At 45.3% G+C, this 16,395-nt stretch overlaps 1 protein-coding gene across 7 annotated transcripts in view; it reads left to right on the top strand.

Annotated features, from left to right (window-relative positions):
• The window catches only part of znf618 (zinc finger protein 618), a 33,166-nt gene extending 17,937 nt beyond the window's left edge, over nt 1–15,229 (top strand). For 4 of the 7 annotated variants that reach the window (XM_030341556.1, XM_030341555.1, XM_030341554.1 and 1 more), the window contains exons 7-14: nt 817–906; nt 2,300–2,386; nt 3,197–3,274; nt 4,916–4,960; nt 6,210–6,287; nt 6,746–6,928; nt 8,518–9,644; nt 11,196–15,229. In XM_030341556.1, coding sequence (XP_030197416.1) covers nt 817–906; nt 2,300–2,386; nt 3,197–3,274; nt 4,916–4,960; nt 6,210–6,287; nt 6,746–6,928; nt 8,518–9,644; nt 11,196–11,825 — 2,318 coding nt within the window. In that variant the 3' untranslated portion in view covers nt 11,826–15,229. The remainder of the gene's footprint in view (nt 1–816; nt 907–2,299; nt 2,387–3,196; nt 3,275–4,915; nt 4,961–6,209; nt 6,288–6,745; nt 6,929–8,517; nt 9,645–11,195) is intronic. The other 3 variants (XM_030341557.1, XM_030341558.1, XM_030341559.1) reach the window with 3 other exon arrangements.
• The last annotated feature ends 1,166 nt before the right edge of the window (nt 15,230–16,395 follow it).

Raw genomic sequence — 16,395 nt, 5'->3', positions numbered from 1 at the left:
ACAGGCATCACTGAGTCAGGGACTTGGTCAGGGACATAGGTATCCCGTTCCCAATTTGTCCAATCAGGAGAGAGGACTCTAGTTTAGCTGTGCATGTTCACTGTCAGGTAGCAGGATTTCAGTCTTGATTCACAATGGGGTAACACACAAAGCCACCTCCCAGTAGTGGCTAACAAAACGAAAAAAGAAATCTGTCAGGGAAAAGAGGCAGGAGACATGTAAGAGCCGCATATACAGTTGTGTGGGAAAGCCTGTGGGTGGGAGTGCTAACTGCAAAAACTGCAAAAAAAAGTAACCCAAAACGACGACTTACAGGCACTTTAAATATACTATTTGTGTTAAATAATGCAGGATCTGGTTTGATTCGTGACCCCAATTTTTATGTTGACTCCACTCTCTGCTTTAAAACATCCACTTTTTTTTGGGACTCCGGCTCCAAACCAATGAATCCAAATTATTATTTTTTTTAAAAGAAGCTTCTTACACTTGACAAAACATTCAGTTGAGTGACTTGAGTTATAGTTTATGTTGCCTTAATCCCAGTTAGTCTCACACATTATCAACTCCCCTTAAGCCTAAATCAACTAAAGGGCATGTAAAAACTCAGAGGGAAGGAACCATGGGAAAGTACACACTCGAGGGATCCCTCGTTTCAGGGGAAGTTAGGTTTTCAGTATGCCCAATGGGCAGTCGTAAAGGCAGCATGAGTCAAAACCAAAACAAATGTTACGTAAGATTACGTCATTAGAAAATATTAGATCAGCAATGAGTTGCTTACTGATTTGCCTCGCTTTTTGATCTGATTTTCCCTTTCAGAAACGGGGAGCTATGTGTGTGAGGTTTGCGGCAAGCAGTACAAGTACTTTAACCCCTACCAGGAACACGTTGCTCTTCACACACCGATGGGTGAGTTTCTAATTGCGCTTGTATTATCAAATAAAAGTTGCATGTCAAATGAAAAAGGAAATAGCATTACATCGTGCAGCACTGCACCATATGCCATTTTATTAGGGGTAAGGACGGTTTAGTGGCTTGGGGTGTGGTCTCCAAGCTGGTAGGAATTGGGTTCCATCCCCCATATCTACAGTCCAACCTGTAGCCGTCCTTTAGCAAAGGTTCCCCCCCCCTACATCTCCTCAGTGGCTTGTATCTAAATATGAATACATCAAATTCTAAATCTGTCTGCTATTTGACTGAATAGCCCTGATAAATACCATTCATGTCATTTCTATAAGATGCTTTACAGGCTGTTTGAAATTTGTTTGGCTGTTTTTTTTTATGGAATTCTAATTGGCTGTAATTTTTTTTTTTTGCGAATGCAGCGACACAGTAAATGCTTTGAATACAGGAGTGCATGCAGGGAATTACATTGTTACTGTAAAACTATGCTGCCATCGTGTTTTGATATCTTATTTTTCTATTTATGATTCCAGATGTACAGAACATTTGATATTTTGTATAAGTTAAATTAAAACCAATTTATTTTTGGATTTCATATTGTTAGACGTACACAATCCAACTGTGAATGAGACAAATTCCTTGTGTTGCCCAATGGCTTTCAGGTCAGGGCATGAGTTCTTGAAATCCCACCAATATAATTCCATACATAGTCATTGAACATAAATGAAACACACAAAAAAAAGTGGATGGATTGAATCTGATCCTCATAAGAAAGACTTTTGCCAAAAAAGGAGGAGGGACTCTTTTAGTTTTCTCAGGGTTTGGTCCAGGGTGATTGGAAGCAGCTGATAATCACACTCGACAAGATGCATGATGGGTGCGGGCATGTTTGCCTCTGCCCGAGTCCTAGCATGCTCAGAAAACCAAATTATAAAAAAGCGTCCTAAAATTATGTTTATGTTAGATATGTTTTGACCTCAGGCCTTGCTGCAGTTATGTACAAGTCTGGCTACCAAAAATAGCTCCTCGGAAAAAATACTGTTTTAATTTTATTAGGAAGCAAACTGAAACAGAATTATGCATTTTCTTTCCTGGTTTCAGCATATCTACTATCATAATACTATCGTGCCATACATTCTTTGGCTTATGTTAATGAATATAAATATAAAAAGATTATGAAACATTGTAATAAAGAAAATATATGATCCAATATATAATTTTAGTGACTAAACTAAACTGCTAATGACTGGATGTATAGCACAAACTTTTACAGACATTCAATATGTTTTTAGTGTACCCATCCTGCACTCTTTGCCGATGTCTGTATGAACAACTTGAGTCACAGTGAACTACTTTTCCAAGTAGAGTGTGGGACAGAACTCTTGGTTTGTTGTTTCAGGTCGTTCCTTTGACATGAAGTCCCCGTGCACACAGCAGCGAGGGAAAATTGACTTGAACAAATTTGGTCAACCGAGCAAGGAGAAAAGTAAGCCTAGTCTTTCCTCTCTACCATGTATTTTTTTTTTTTGTCTTTTACATTTCTTTCCTTTTTTCACACTGCAGCATGTTGTTAGGCAAGATGGTGAGATAAGATGGCCATTTAAAAAAAATAATAATAATACGCTGCAACATTTTTATTCAAGCGCCGGAATTGGAATCATTTCAATTCATGTTGGGTATAAATACATCACACGTCTGATAATGATGTATAATAATAAATCAACTCTTTATTTATGCAGCAGCGTTTTTAAACACAAAGGGCGAGGAAAAGCAGATTACATGGCGATAAAAGCGCAACAGTCAAAGGAAAGTAAAATTCTAAATTGGAAGGCGTAAGACCTAAAATTAAAAATACATAATAAACCGTTCACTCTCTCAGCATTCCCTCGTGTGCTACACCTACTTGTTCGCATCCTACAGCGATGGACTACAGAATATATTTTAGTATCTTAAAGGGTGTCTTTAGCTGAGGTATCTTTCACCTGATCAACCCCCCCCCCCCCCCCCCTCCCTCTTCTGCTATGGAGCTCTGCTTTAAAGGAACTATTTAAAGCGTGACGCACACACACTTCCTTGAAGTGGGTCAAAGCAAGGGAAATGAAGATGAAAAATGTGGCCCATATTTTTGATACTGTTAGAAAATGTGCATTGTACATTACATTAACACTACTACGACCATGTTGGATGTAGTGCTAGGGATTGTTTGATTTAGAAAACCATTGTAATTCGATACAGATATAGTCACTTTGTTTTTCCTGGTTTACATTTCCTCTTATTGTCATGTTTGTGTTCGAAGACACTCTGTTAATTCGTAAAGTGGAAAGCACAATGCAGTCAAGTCTGGTGGACACCAACAGCTCCAAGAACTCAAGTGGTAAGCAATGGGAAGTTTTATGAACTCACTTATCTATTTAATCCTGGTGTTTAAGTAGAAATCTGTCTTCATGTGCGCATAGAGAAAACATGTCTGGCAGCGCAATCCAATAATAGACATTGCTGTTATTACTTTGTTAATGAGCCATCGCAGCAGGGCCGTGCAGCGACCCTTTGAGGGGCAGGGGCTCAAATTCAAAAAAGGGCACATGCAAAAACCACTACTGTCAGAGACACTGAGACAGAGTAGACATGAAACGGATTTGTCATGTCCAGTGGCAGCTGGTGATCAAAATTTTTGGTTTGGCACAGTAATAGACTGGGGTCTGTTACTGTGGGGGGTCTTTACCGGGATGACGTGCCCGGTACAAATTTGGCACCCGGTACAAATATGGTGTGACAGCGCCCTGGCGCCCTCTATTGACCCACCGCCACTGGCCATGTCATGTGGCCACGTAGTTACTAAAGAGTAGCCTATACAGATTCAATATAACAATGTATGCTTTCCCATTGCAATTTCAAAAGGTTTCCCAGATAGGTTTGCTGGTAGGCTATAGAAAATAAACCGAGTGGTACCCACTTTCACAGTCAGTTAAAACGATGCTTGTTGAAAAGCTTTTGCTGGCAAACATAGGCCTATACTTCAAAATGACGCTACAAAACGAGATAACTGTTACAGTTTATTTAGCATTATCAACTTAATGGTTTTGGAAACAACTGTCTGTGTCTGACTCTGTAGTGATCTTACCCTGCATTGTACCGTCTCTTAAAACAACAAGCGCATCGCGCAGGCAGGCAAAGGTGAAAAGTCACGTTGATAGCCTATGACGTCACCCAGCGGCAGCTGCGCACTGAGCGCCGGTAAACGAGGCTACAAAGTACAAACTTTACTTCTCGATTATTACTTTCAGACATTTTTATTCTCGAATAATTTATTCACATGTTAATGTTTTATTGTTCATGTGTCATTTTACAAAGCATTGAAAATTTAAATGACCACTCAAAAGGGCGCTTTGGTCCTTCAGAGGGAAAAGGGCAGGGGCTCGGGCACCCATAGCCCCCCCTCTGCACGTGCCTGCATCGCAGCACTGTATCATCAAAAAGGCTCTTGTCAATATTATGCACAGAACACTGAATTGAATGAAAAGAGACATGAGTCAAGCCTGCTTCTAATGTGGGCTTAATTGATTCTTACAATCAGTTAATCAGTTGAGATATGTGTATGATTTGGTCTGGATTCTAGATTTTTACTACTGCAATTAGAGTAACCAGTGAAGGAGAAATAATTGGTCCCAAATACTGATAAGATGATACGAAAAATGAAATGCCAATTCAGCCTGTTTATATGCCTTGATCTCAAAGCTGTTACTGTAGTCTAACCAACACCCAAACCAAGACAATGTTTTGCCAATACAAAAAAACACAACATCTCTAGCCCACTCAAAGAGGACCAAGTATGTTGTACCAAATGGCCTTGAGAAAAGCAGCGTTTATTTATTCCAACCCGTTTCTGGCATCAACGAACAGAAGAGAAAGCCCTCTTCTTGAAGTCAGTGCAGAGACTGTGATGTATGAGCATGCTGTTGTACCGCCTGTGGCCTACAGAGGGCGCTGTTTCATCCACCTCTCTTCTCCTCCCCAGGAACCACAAGCCCCCTGGTGGCTAGCACGTTCTCTACAACTCAAAGTATGTCCCGACACCATCCATCACCAAGAGCACTTAGCTAGTCATTCCCTGTCTTCATGGCATCTTCTCCATTTTCTCCTCTAATCCTTTCACATTTTGCTTTTCTTTTTGTACTTCTCATTTTTGCTTTCCTTTTTTGCCAGTGAACCCAAAATAGTTTTGAACGTCTTAGTCTCAATATAGAAATCAGGGACTTTTTGTCACTGCCACTAAAATAATGGTGTCGAAATCTGGTGATAGCTGACTCGGGCTTGATTAAAAAAGAACAATCACAAACTGGCCGTTGGTCTAAACCATGGGTGTAAACGATCTCCCCTCCTGCCCAAGTATTTTATTATTGGAATCCAAGATGAAACGTGGCTAACTTACACTCTAGATAATCAGTACAGATGAAAGTGCAGGGGCAGTTTAAAACGGAGTGAGTGGTGTTAGTGTTTTTAAGTAATCTTTCATTCACAAAATGTGCAGCTTCTGTAAAGTAGGTTTAGGACGCTCTATGAGTGTATCTCCAATAATCGGGTAATCTGCAGGACAACCAAGAAAAGCTAAATTTGTCTCTTTTTTTCCCCCTTTTTTATGTTGTGAAAGCCTCCGGCTTAGACTTTCCAAAGAGAAAATCTCAGAGAAAAGTGGTCTCTTTTTTTTTTTTTAATAAATAGACCAATCAGTGGCAGGATAGTCTAGTGGCTAGGATGTTTGACTCCCAGCCGAAGGCCACTGGATTCAATCCACTGGTTGTCGCCCCACCAAACCTTTGGGCATCCTTGATGGCAAGTTACCCTCACAAGCCCTAGACCCTACAATTACAATTAGGGCATTTAGCAGACGCTTTTATCCAAAGCGACTTACATCGGTTAATACACACATTGACACACTGACGGCTGGGTCAACCATGCAAGGCGACAGCCAGCTCGTCAGGAGCAGTTAGGGTCAAGTGTCTTGCTCAGGGTCACATCAGAACAACACTCAGCTAGGAGGAGCTGGGGATCGAACTGGCAACCTTTCAGTTACAAGACAACTACTCTACTGCTCTACCTCCTGAGCTAAGCCGACCCTACCTGGCTCCTCGATGACCCATAATTCACTCTAAGTTGCTTTGAATAAAAGCATCCGCTCAATGGCTTGATTGGCAGTTAAAAAAAACAATAAACATCACGCTAATGTCCTGAGTTTTTGCGAATGCCAAAACCTCACTGGCCTACCCAGAGAGGGAGTCCAACTTCTTTTGGCCCTTTTTGTGATTTCCTAGAACCCTACACTTGTGGCGCCTGTGGCATCCAGTTCCAGTTCTACAACAACCTGCTGGAGCACATGCAGTCCCACGCAGGTGAGTCCTTCACACCTGGGATGCACGGCTGCATGATGCCAACAAGCACATCATGCATGGAGAAGGGGGGGGGGGGGGGGGGGGTTTGTTTAATTTTGGCACTAAAATGTAGCCGCTCTGAAATAATATTAATAATAATAATCGGCCTGAACTAATATTAATGGGACAAAATATAAGGTGCAAGTCAAACTGCTAGTTTATACGCTGAAATTACAAAAAAGGTATCGGTAGTAGTCTGTATGTTCTCTCTGTAGGGAAAGTTAGCTTGCTGCTTTTCTCATCTCCTCTTATCTCCTTTTGCTATATTTTGTTGCTTCATTTAATTTCAACCCACTCATAACCATTGCATTGTGTTCTAATCCCATGCCACGCGTCTAACATACAAACTCACAAACCCTCTTTTTTCGATTTGACTGTTGTGGTGAACGTTGTTGTTGTTATTCCGTCTGTGTTTAAAGCCGACAACGAGAACCACACCAAGGGGGATTCTCCCAAATCGCCCCCAGTCTCAGGCCCCCAGGAGCCACCGTGGAGGGGCCAAGGAGCGGCCCAGACCACCATCTCTGCGGTCCAGACCCCAGCCCCCCAGGCCCAGGCCCAGGCCCACGGAGCGGCTCAGAGGAACCACTCGCTCCCCAGCCGTGAGTCAGCATGGAAGGGCTCCAGCGCTCTGTTAACTAGCTCATTGAAGATGGGGGTTAGATGTACATGAGATGGATTTTGTGAATCCCAGAAGGGAGCTGTTGGGAGGAAAAGACAGTGAGGAGTATTAAAAAGAGATGCAGAATTAGGATGACTTTATTTTTGTTGATTAAAAAACCAAACCTTTTATCAATATAGATCACAATTTTGCGTTGAACTACACTCATCAAAAATAGCTAAAAAATGTTAAATGTTGAAATGAAAGTTCCAAGACTTCTTCAATGCACACAAAAGGCCATTTCTCTCAATATTTTTTGCACACATTGCTCAAAATCTGTGAGTGTGTATGTGAGTGCACAAAAGCTAACAGCCTTTCGCTTCATCAAACAGGAACAGGAGAAGTTCATCAAACAGCCAATCGGAAGAGAGTATTTGGCCATGCTAGACGGTTGGGTCAATAAACCGCAGTCGGGTCAGGAACCTTGTGAGGACGACGTGCACGTGCTTCGATTTTAACCAATTTGTGCTCGGAATCTGAGAGAAATAGGCCTTTTGTGTGCACTGAAAAAGTAATGTATCTTTTATTTCAACTCGTGGAAAATGAGAGGGAGAACAAAAATGTTGCGTTTTTATTTTTGTTGAGTGTATAAATGTATAATTAGCTTTGGAGACTGCATTGTCGTTCAAAAAACAACACTGCAGTAGCACACAAACAAATCAATCCCGGTTTTGATTGTCCCTTGTAGCCTATTTGCGGTTGCCATTTGCTGAGATTGTTTGAGAAGATATTCTGTTCAGTTAGTGCATTTTTTATTTATTTTTGCTTTAGAAATTTAACACCACAATGACTGGTCCGATACGCACAGTTAAATTTCAATCCAACATTTCGATTACCCTTCGCATCTATTGTTGTTGCTCTCTACTGAGCTTATTGACCATTATTTTAATGGGCTGCATTATTTCAAAGAAAAATAATGCAGTCTCGTTATTGGATTTTGCTCTGTGTAAAAATAACGCAGGGTTTTCCAAGGCCAACTCCTTTACTTATTTCAGGCTTTACAGGCGATATAGTCGCAATTTTTTTCAAACATGAATGAACATCGATCAAGAGTTTTGCATGAAATGTGCATGTGTAATTATAGTGTGTGTGTGTGTGTGTGTGTGACGTGTGTGTGTGTGTGTGTGTGTGTGTGTGTGTGTGTGTGTGTGTGACGTGTGTGTGTGTGTGTGTGTGTGTGTGTGAGAAAGGGGACATTTACTTATGTGTATAAAATCAGCAAAGAATGTTTTATGAACATTGCACCGGTTCCCCGGTCACGGTTGGTTTTGACCGTTCTCCTTTTTGTTTAGTATTTGCACATAAAAAAAAACCACCAACAGTAACTGCATTATGTTACGCAATATATACGCCCTGCAAAATCTACAATGCGGTTCACTAACCCAGCGAGCGGCGATACGACAAATCACCCCGTCAGCCTCATGCAACTCTAGACCTTCGTATTGATCCGTCCTTTGTCCCTCCCTCCCTCCCCCTCCCCCCCCCCCCCCCCCCCCCCCCTCCCCGCGGTCACCACGGCGGCGAATGCAGACAACGGGCTCCCGGAGAAGGAGCGGCAGCAGGTGGCGGAGCGGCTGCTGCGCGTCATGTGCTCGGACCTGAGCGCCCTGGCGGTGCTCAGCGGCAAGGACTTCCTGAAGCTGGCGCAGACGCTGGTGGACACGGGCGCCCGCCACGGCGCCTACTCCACGCGCGACGCCCTCGGCGGCAGCATGAGCGCGCTGGCGCTGCGGCAGCTGCCGCGCATGTACAACCAGGTGAAGGTGAAGGTGACGTGCGCGCTGGGCGCCAACGCCGCGCTGGGCCTCGGCGTGACGTGCCACTCGCAGGCGCGCGGCCCCGACGCCTGCTACGTGCTGACGGCCCACCAGGTGGAGGGCGCGCGGCTGCGGCGCTACGTCCTGGGCGTGCGCGAGGCGGAGCTGAGGGAGGGGCCCGAGCAGGTGCAGCAGTGGATCCAGAACGTGCTGTCGGAGTTCGTCATGTCGGACGTGCGCACGGTGTACGTGTCGGAGCCGCGGATGGCGGGCGCCGGCGGCGTGGGCGGGGGCTCTCCTTTGGGCGGGGGCGGGGGAGTCGGAGGGGGCGGGGGCTGGGGCCGGGGCCGGGTGTGCCTGCGCTGCGCCGGGTGCTCGCTGGGGGCGGTGGTGCAGGCGGTGCTGGGGAAGCACAGCCTGCAGGCGCGGGGGCTCCACGAGCTGGCGGAGCTGCTGGCGGCGTGCCGCGAGATCGCCTCGTCCACCCGCCTGTCGCTGCGCGAGGAGCCCGCCGCCGCCGCTGCCGGGCCGGCGCCGTCAGGCGAGGAGGGCGGGGCCCAGGCGGCCACGCCCCCGTGCTGGGACCGCACGGCGGAGTCGCTCCTCCAGGTGCACACGCACTTTGAGCAGGTGTGCGAGGCGTACGGCCGCAGCAAGGCCACGGCGCCGCTGCTGCAGGGCCTGAACAAGCACCTGCTGGCCACGCTGGCCTGCCTGCTGGCCCCGCTGCGGCTGGCGGCGCTGGAGCTCAGCAGCCAGCGGAGGCCCACCCTGCAGCAGGTGCTGCCCGTCTACCTGCGGCTGGAGAAGCTGTTCACGGCCAAGGCCGGGGAGCCCGGCGCGGGCACGGCCAGCAAGCTCTGCCACTACTTCCTGGAGGCGCTGAAAGAAAACTTCAAGGTACTCATTCCTTTTTTGTTTGATTTGGTCCCGAACCACGAATAGTGTACACCACAGCTCCTTCCATTCTGGATGCCTCTTAGACCGCTAGAATATTAATGATGATGCTAAAACTTTAATAGTTTAGTAGTAGTTCAAAGGGAAACATTTTTGGTTTGGTGCCGATTAAAGGGGTAGCTTTCTGCTTGAGCTGTACCTACAAAAACTGTTTGGAAACATATTTAGCAGTCGCCTTTATCCAGTGCGACTCACAAGTTGAGGCGGAGGACAATTAAAGTACATAATGAAAATTGGAATAACTAGACAAACTGTGCGGCAATTTTCTTAAATAAATACCTAGACACAATGCAGAGCAGCCGTAGGATTTTTTAGGATTTAGGAAAAACATTTTTATTAGTGGCAGTGCAAAACGTTGCAGCGCACACATAACATTGGAAGTGCTTTCTCAATCCCCAAACGAGAATAGAGCAGCTCCACAAAGCACGTCCATCTAGACTACAAGCGAAAATAACAAGGCTCAAGTCGCAAGTTCAGTCGATGAGATGTTTCCTAAGGAGCTGGTTGTTCAGGAGGGGATGGGTTTCTGACACCAGTCTGAACTTTAAAACGTACTTGATGGGCTTTTGTGCCTTTTTAAGGACAGCACAGTGAGGAGAGACAGGAAAATGGTTTGAAGGAGACTCGATGACGTCGGCTTTGAACCGCAGGTCGGCCTTGAACCCGGGTCGCTGCGAGATTAGCGCACTAGCGGCTGGGGGGAGCCACATAGCGCTTCCTGGAGTTGTTGTTTTTAGCACTCTCGTCGGGGGGTCTTGGAGTGGGAGTTTGAGGAGCCGGTTGTTCCCAGTGGCGTTCCTGCTGGGAGGGATTGTTCCATCTTTTCTCTAAAGGGTTTAAGGCATCAATCCGGTGCTTTGCTTTGAAGGGAGAAGCGTGAGGAGTTTAGGCTTTGATAAACGAGCCCATGGTTTTTATAGCCGTATTTTTTTTTGCTCTTCCCTGGAACTAGGGTGGGATCAATAAAAACATGGCGGGACATCACAGACATAAAGACATCATCAAACCTCACACTTTGTTTGACAAAAGAACAATGTTTTATGTTTAGTTTTTTTATCACACCATCGAACACAATAAAAAGATACCACATTATTCTCCGCCATTAAAATCTCAAGGTTTCTTCCTTCATAACAAAGTGGAGCTTTTCCTTTTTTGGGGGGCGAGGGTTCGGGGGTGTTTTAAATGTGTCCTATGAAGTCCTTTGAGACTAACTGTGATTTAAGGGATGAACAAATCGGCGCAGATCGGAGCCTGGGCTGGAAACCAAGAACCGCAAGGGGCGGAGAACCGCGCCTTGCGGTTCTCCGCCCCTTGCGGTTCTTGGTTTCCAGCGCAGCCTCCGATCTGCGCCGACGTGCTCCTGCAGCCTCTAGACCACACCCCAGAATCCCTGAAACTCACACCATTGTATTTGTGTCCCGACAGCCGACCCTGCTCAACGGTCCACTCCACATTGTTTAAAGTATTAATTATTTAGTATTCCTCCCATGCCAGGTGGAGCGCGCCCACCAGGTTGCCATGATCCTGGACCCCCAGCTGAAGCTCCGCCCCGTGCCGGCCTATCAGCACGACGAGATCATCGCCCGGGCCTGCGAGATGGCCTCCGAGCCCCGGGAAGGCGGCGGCGGTGGCGGCGGCGGTGGCGGCGGCGGCGGTGGAGGGGGAGGTTCGGGCGCTGAGGACCACAACAGCGACGGATCGCCCCCGCCGAAGCGCGGCCGTCTCGACTGCGGCGGCGGCGGCGGCGTCCCCACGGGGGCCAACGCCCTGCCCCTCTCCTCAACCACCCCGTCCACCCCCTCGAGGAACGGGGTGGGCGGCGAGCACGTCCGCAAGGAGCTCTACCAGTACCTGGCGGAGCCCCCGGTGCAGGGCACGCCGGACCTCTTCCAGTACTGGAGCTCTGCAGCGGCGGGGGGAGGAGCCTCAGGAGGAGGAGGCGGGGCCGGGGAGAGGTTCCCCCGGGTGGCGCGCCTGGCGCTCTGGCTGCTGGCGGTGCCGGCGGTGGGGGTCCGCAGCGAGTGCGTGGCGCTGTGCGAGCAGAGCCTGGCCATGAAGCGCCGGCAGCAGGTGACGGCCGAGGAGATGAACAAGCTCATCTTCCTGCGCTCCAACATGGGGTAGGACCGACTCGCTTTGAGGTGCAGCCGCGCCGCTAGGATATATATAGGTGTAGATCGGATAGTGACCCCAACGACCTCCTCGCTGGAGATCCCCGAAGACTATTTATAATCGTAGAGGTTTGTGTGTGTGACGCAACGAGGGTTTAGACGTGTATAGACGCAGAGTGCTTCTGAAGTACACTCGAGACGAACTCAAAGACTTAACGGGCGTATTGTAGCGGTTGGACAAATCCAGTTGGACAGTGAGTTAAATATTAGATCTGGTGAGAAGAGACACGGACAGTACGATGATTAAAGGGTTGGAGTCGTTTAACTAAAGTTATTTTTTTGTTTGCACCCCCTACTTGTCCTCAGTATCTATGAATCCTTCACTCTATATTATGTCACCATAGCGGTTATCGCTATGGTGATCCAATGGATCCTCTCAAACGGAGAAACACGGGCATGTGTGTTACGAAGTTCACTGCCACGTCACCCAACATCGCTGACGCTGATACAACCTTTAATACAGGGTTTACAGTGACCTTACACTGACCTATACACTTCAGTGCATTGATTGAATATATATGTTCACGACCAAGCCGATGTTAGACTATAGGTACGATATTATTTTGCAACCTGTATCACAACTGCTGAAGTCCAATTGTATTGTTTCTTCTTTTTTTACAGTGAGAAAATGCTTTTCCATAGGATGGTAAAAGGAATTTCTATAAAAAATAATCCGTCTTCCTTCTCATATAGTTGTCCCTAGACCAAAATTTGATTTTAACAGATTCAGAAAAGTATATTAAAGTCATAATTGTGTTGGATTCGCATTTCACAATTCACTTTTATCAACGCAAAAATGCCATTTCCTGTGTAGCTCCTGCTGTAGTGGATGACGTTATTGTTTAGCATTAGACATATGCATGGAGTTTGTTCTCAGGAAAGCCCCACCAAGCAGCACGTTTATTTTTCTGCTATAAAGGGACACTATGACGACTTCACCTCAAGGTCATCCAAATGAGCGGGTATGGATGAACGCAAGGCAAGGTCCAACCCCTGGGTGTTGTTAGCTCCGTTCAGCGGCACCAAAACAGATCCTTTGTAGGTTAAACAACGTCACTTTACAGACGAGGTATACGTTATGATTTCACGATACACGATTCTATTTAAATTCATATTTGCCTGGGGCTTGAAAAAAATGATTCGGGCCTAGAGTCTGTTGTCACTTGAAACTAGAAGGTATCTTATTTCATGACTGCATTGTTTGTAAAATGCGAATTGTTGTGTACTTTCATGACTGACTGTGTACTGATTACATTTTATTTTTGGACCTAACAGTGACCTCTGCTGGTTCTTTTTCAGTGTCAGAACCATTTTAGTTTGATTCAGAGACCACTTTTAAAACGTTATCTAAAAATGTTATTTAATTGTATATATTGATAAAGCCTCAAGCCAATCTTTTTTAACAATGTGCATTGATTATACAAATTTCGGCGAATAAATTGACTCAAGAATTTTGACATTCTGAGGAAAAAATATTTTAAATGTATAAATCAGGCAACTATATGAAGAAAATGGCTTTGGTTTCTCTTTATGTAATCACCGATTGGTTTGGTGGTGTGGTCATGAACTAAAAACTAAAATGTGCATATATTATAACAGATCTAAACAGACTACTGCTAACCATCTCCAATAAGAATACTCAAATGAAATTGCTTTACAGTGTAGTCTGAATTTAAGATCAGAGAATATCTCACACCATTGAATTCAGTTATATAAAATATGAGATCAGAGAATATCTCACACTATTGAATACAGTTTGACCGTTTTACAACTGAAACCATGCTGGTTGTCAGAACCATCCCTAATTAAACTGTAAAACAAATGGGTGGAAATTTCCACCCGTTTTAAGATAAATTGGAAACCTTTGCTTCGACACACACACACACACACACACACACACACACACACACACACACACACACACACACACACACACACACACACACACACACACACACACACACACACACACACACACACACACACACACACACACACACACACACACACACACACAGAGCATCAAAAACGCAAATCAAATCGTGATCATGTTTTTCAGGGATTCAGTTCATGCACTGAATGAAACCTAAACTGTAAGGAGCTTAAGTCGGTGTAACTGGTTTCGTATTATAAAATCAAAAGTGGAAGAATTCACATTTATTTTCGAGCAACAAAGGCATGACTATTCAAATGTGTTGTTTGCAGTAAACATTTAATTTTGGTCAGTTACGAATTTAAGATATCTATTTTTTTTAACATGACGACTGTTTAGTAAACGATTTGAAGGCTAATTCATTTGTGTCCATACTATTTATATATTCTATCATTTTTTTCTTTGTTTTTCGCGCCAAATCAACTCTCCATTTCCAAGTAGGAATGCTTTGATAACAAAATGCCACTTTTGAAGCACTAAAGTCTATTTAAATAATGACATTTTCGTTGGTGAGATTAGAGTTTTCTATCTGAGATATGCATGCAAAGACTATAAAAAATTCTCATGAACATGTATTGTATATAATTATTATAATAGTTTATTAATAATAGGCCGGATTGTTCCTTTAACAAATAAACCGAGACTATTGTTTGCTTGAAAAAAGAGCCTTAGCAATTTTTTGATTATTACTATGGTTATACGAGTATGGCTATAGGTGATCTTATTCCGAATCGCGTAGGTTGGTGTATTTGGGGTGACGTCATCTGGATTGAGCGACCATTCGAGCGTAAATAAAAGTGAACTGCTGTTTTTCTGCCACCAGGGGGCATCGTCATTACAGAAATATAGGGAGCACCGATACCACCATACCTCTTTTTTCTACACTAGCGTTTAAAAAAAAAGTTTTGATATATAGAACTAAACTTGGGTAACGTTATTTGATTTTTTTTTTCGTTTTTAATTTATTCAAATATCTGTACAAGATGGTTGACATAGAAATCTGTCATGTTTTAGAGCATCTAGTCCATTAGAAAATCAGGTGGAGAGTTCACTGTTGCATCTGTTGTATGTCTTTCGTTGACAGAAATGTTCTCCTTTTATACCCTGCTTGACAAAGAACGCAATGTACCCTATTCTTTTTTTCTTTTCTTGTCTTTTTGTTATACTTTCAGTATAGTCGTGTAGTCCGATTTGAGTTTGATTAGTACAACGCCTAATTTCTACTTTTTTTCTAGCAACACTATTTTTATAAAACACAAGTGAGAATTCAATGCATTTCTTTCTTTTAGTTTTTTTTTCTTTTTTTTTTAGTTTTAGTCTTTTCTGTATCATACATGGCAGCGCTGTTCAATGTTTATTGAAATACATTAACTGTAATACGTGACGTGTGAACAAACAAACCCAAATAAATACCTAATCACTGACATGGCTCTCCCCGGTATGTTTATACAGTGTGGGGTATGAACACTATGTTGGTATACGGTTGAAGAGAGAGAGGGTTGGAACACTGTACGTGCGTATAACAGTCAATAGAGCGAGCGAGAGAGAGGCACAGAGAGCGAGGGCAGTTCCGCGGAGGCCCTGGGTTGAGAGCAGTCGATGAGCTCAACCTTGTGTTTATTTTTTATTTTTTCTAGAAGGCCGACCCATTCACTTTTTTCACTTTTTCAGTCAAAGCCGAAAGTATAAAAGAAAAAAAAAAGACTTCCTACTGTATATAACCCCCAAAAGCCCACCCCCCCCTTTTTTTGTGTGTGTGTGTGTGTGTGTGTGTGTGTGTGTGTGTGTGTGTGTGTGTGTGTGTGTGTGTGTGTGTGTGTGTGTGTGTGTGTGTGTGTGTGTGTGTGTGTGTGGGGGGGGGGAGGAAAGGGGGGGCAGTGAGGGGGTTACCTTGTTGCTTTGAGAGAGAAAAATGAAGAATGTGGTCCTCTATAAGTGATGGCATGTGAAGAAGGACCCCCCCCCCCCCCCCCCCACACACACACAGACACCCCCCCTGAGAGGGTGAAAAGGAAGCTGAGCTCCGACTACAGTGGCAGGGGGGGGGGGGGGGGGGAGTGTGAGATTAAGGGCCTCCCGACATATGGATGGGGAGAAGGGGCCTTGTATAAGGGTGAAGCGATTGAAGACTCGCATATGCAGACAGAGAGGGGGAGGGAGGGGGGGAGGCAGGTTGGAGGTGCGTGCGAGGGGTCCGCAGAGGCCGCCAGTGGGGCGAATTAGGAGAGAGAGAGAGGGAGAGAAAAAAAAGAAAGGAAAGTGGGGCTGGCCCTCCGCTTTGCCGTCTTTCTCCCTCCCCCTGACAACTCGTACCCGGGTCAGTGGGACCCCCACCCCCCCACGGCGGTCTGCAGCCATGCAAAAACACCCGCGCGCTGTCGCCTTGGTTACCCCCGCCACAAGGGCTGCCCGCGAAAGTGTAATTTGCAGCACATGCGTCGGCCTTCCTCTCCCCCCTCTTTCTCCCCCTCTGACTCTCCCCTTTCCCTTTTTCGCTCTCCCTCTCGGACTCCCCTTCATCCTCTCTCTCTCTCTCTCTCTCTCTCTCTCTCTCTCTCTCTCTCTCTCCCTCTCGGACTCCCCTTCATCC

This window comes from Gadus morhua, chromosome 19 (assembly GCF_902167405.1).
Source record: "Gadus morhua chromosome 19, gadMor3.0, whole genome shotgun sequence".
Taxonomy (NCBI): domain Eukaryota; kingdom Metazoa; phylum Chordata; class Actinopteri; order Gadiformes; family Gadidae; genus Gadus; species Gadus morhua.
This window is presented reverse-complemented; position numbering and strand designations above follow the sequence as displayed.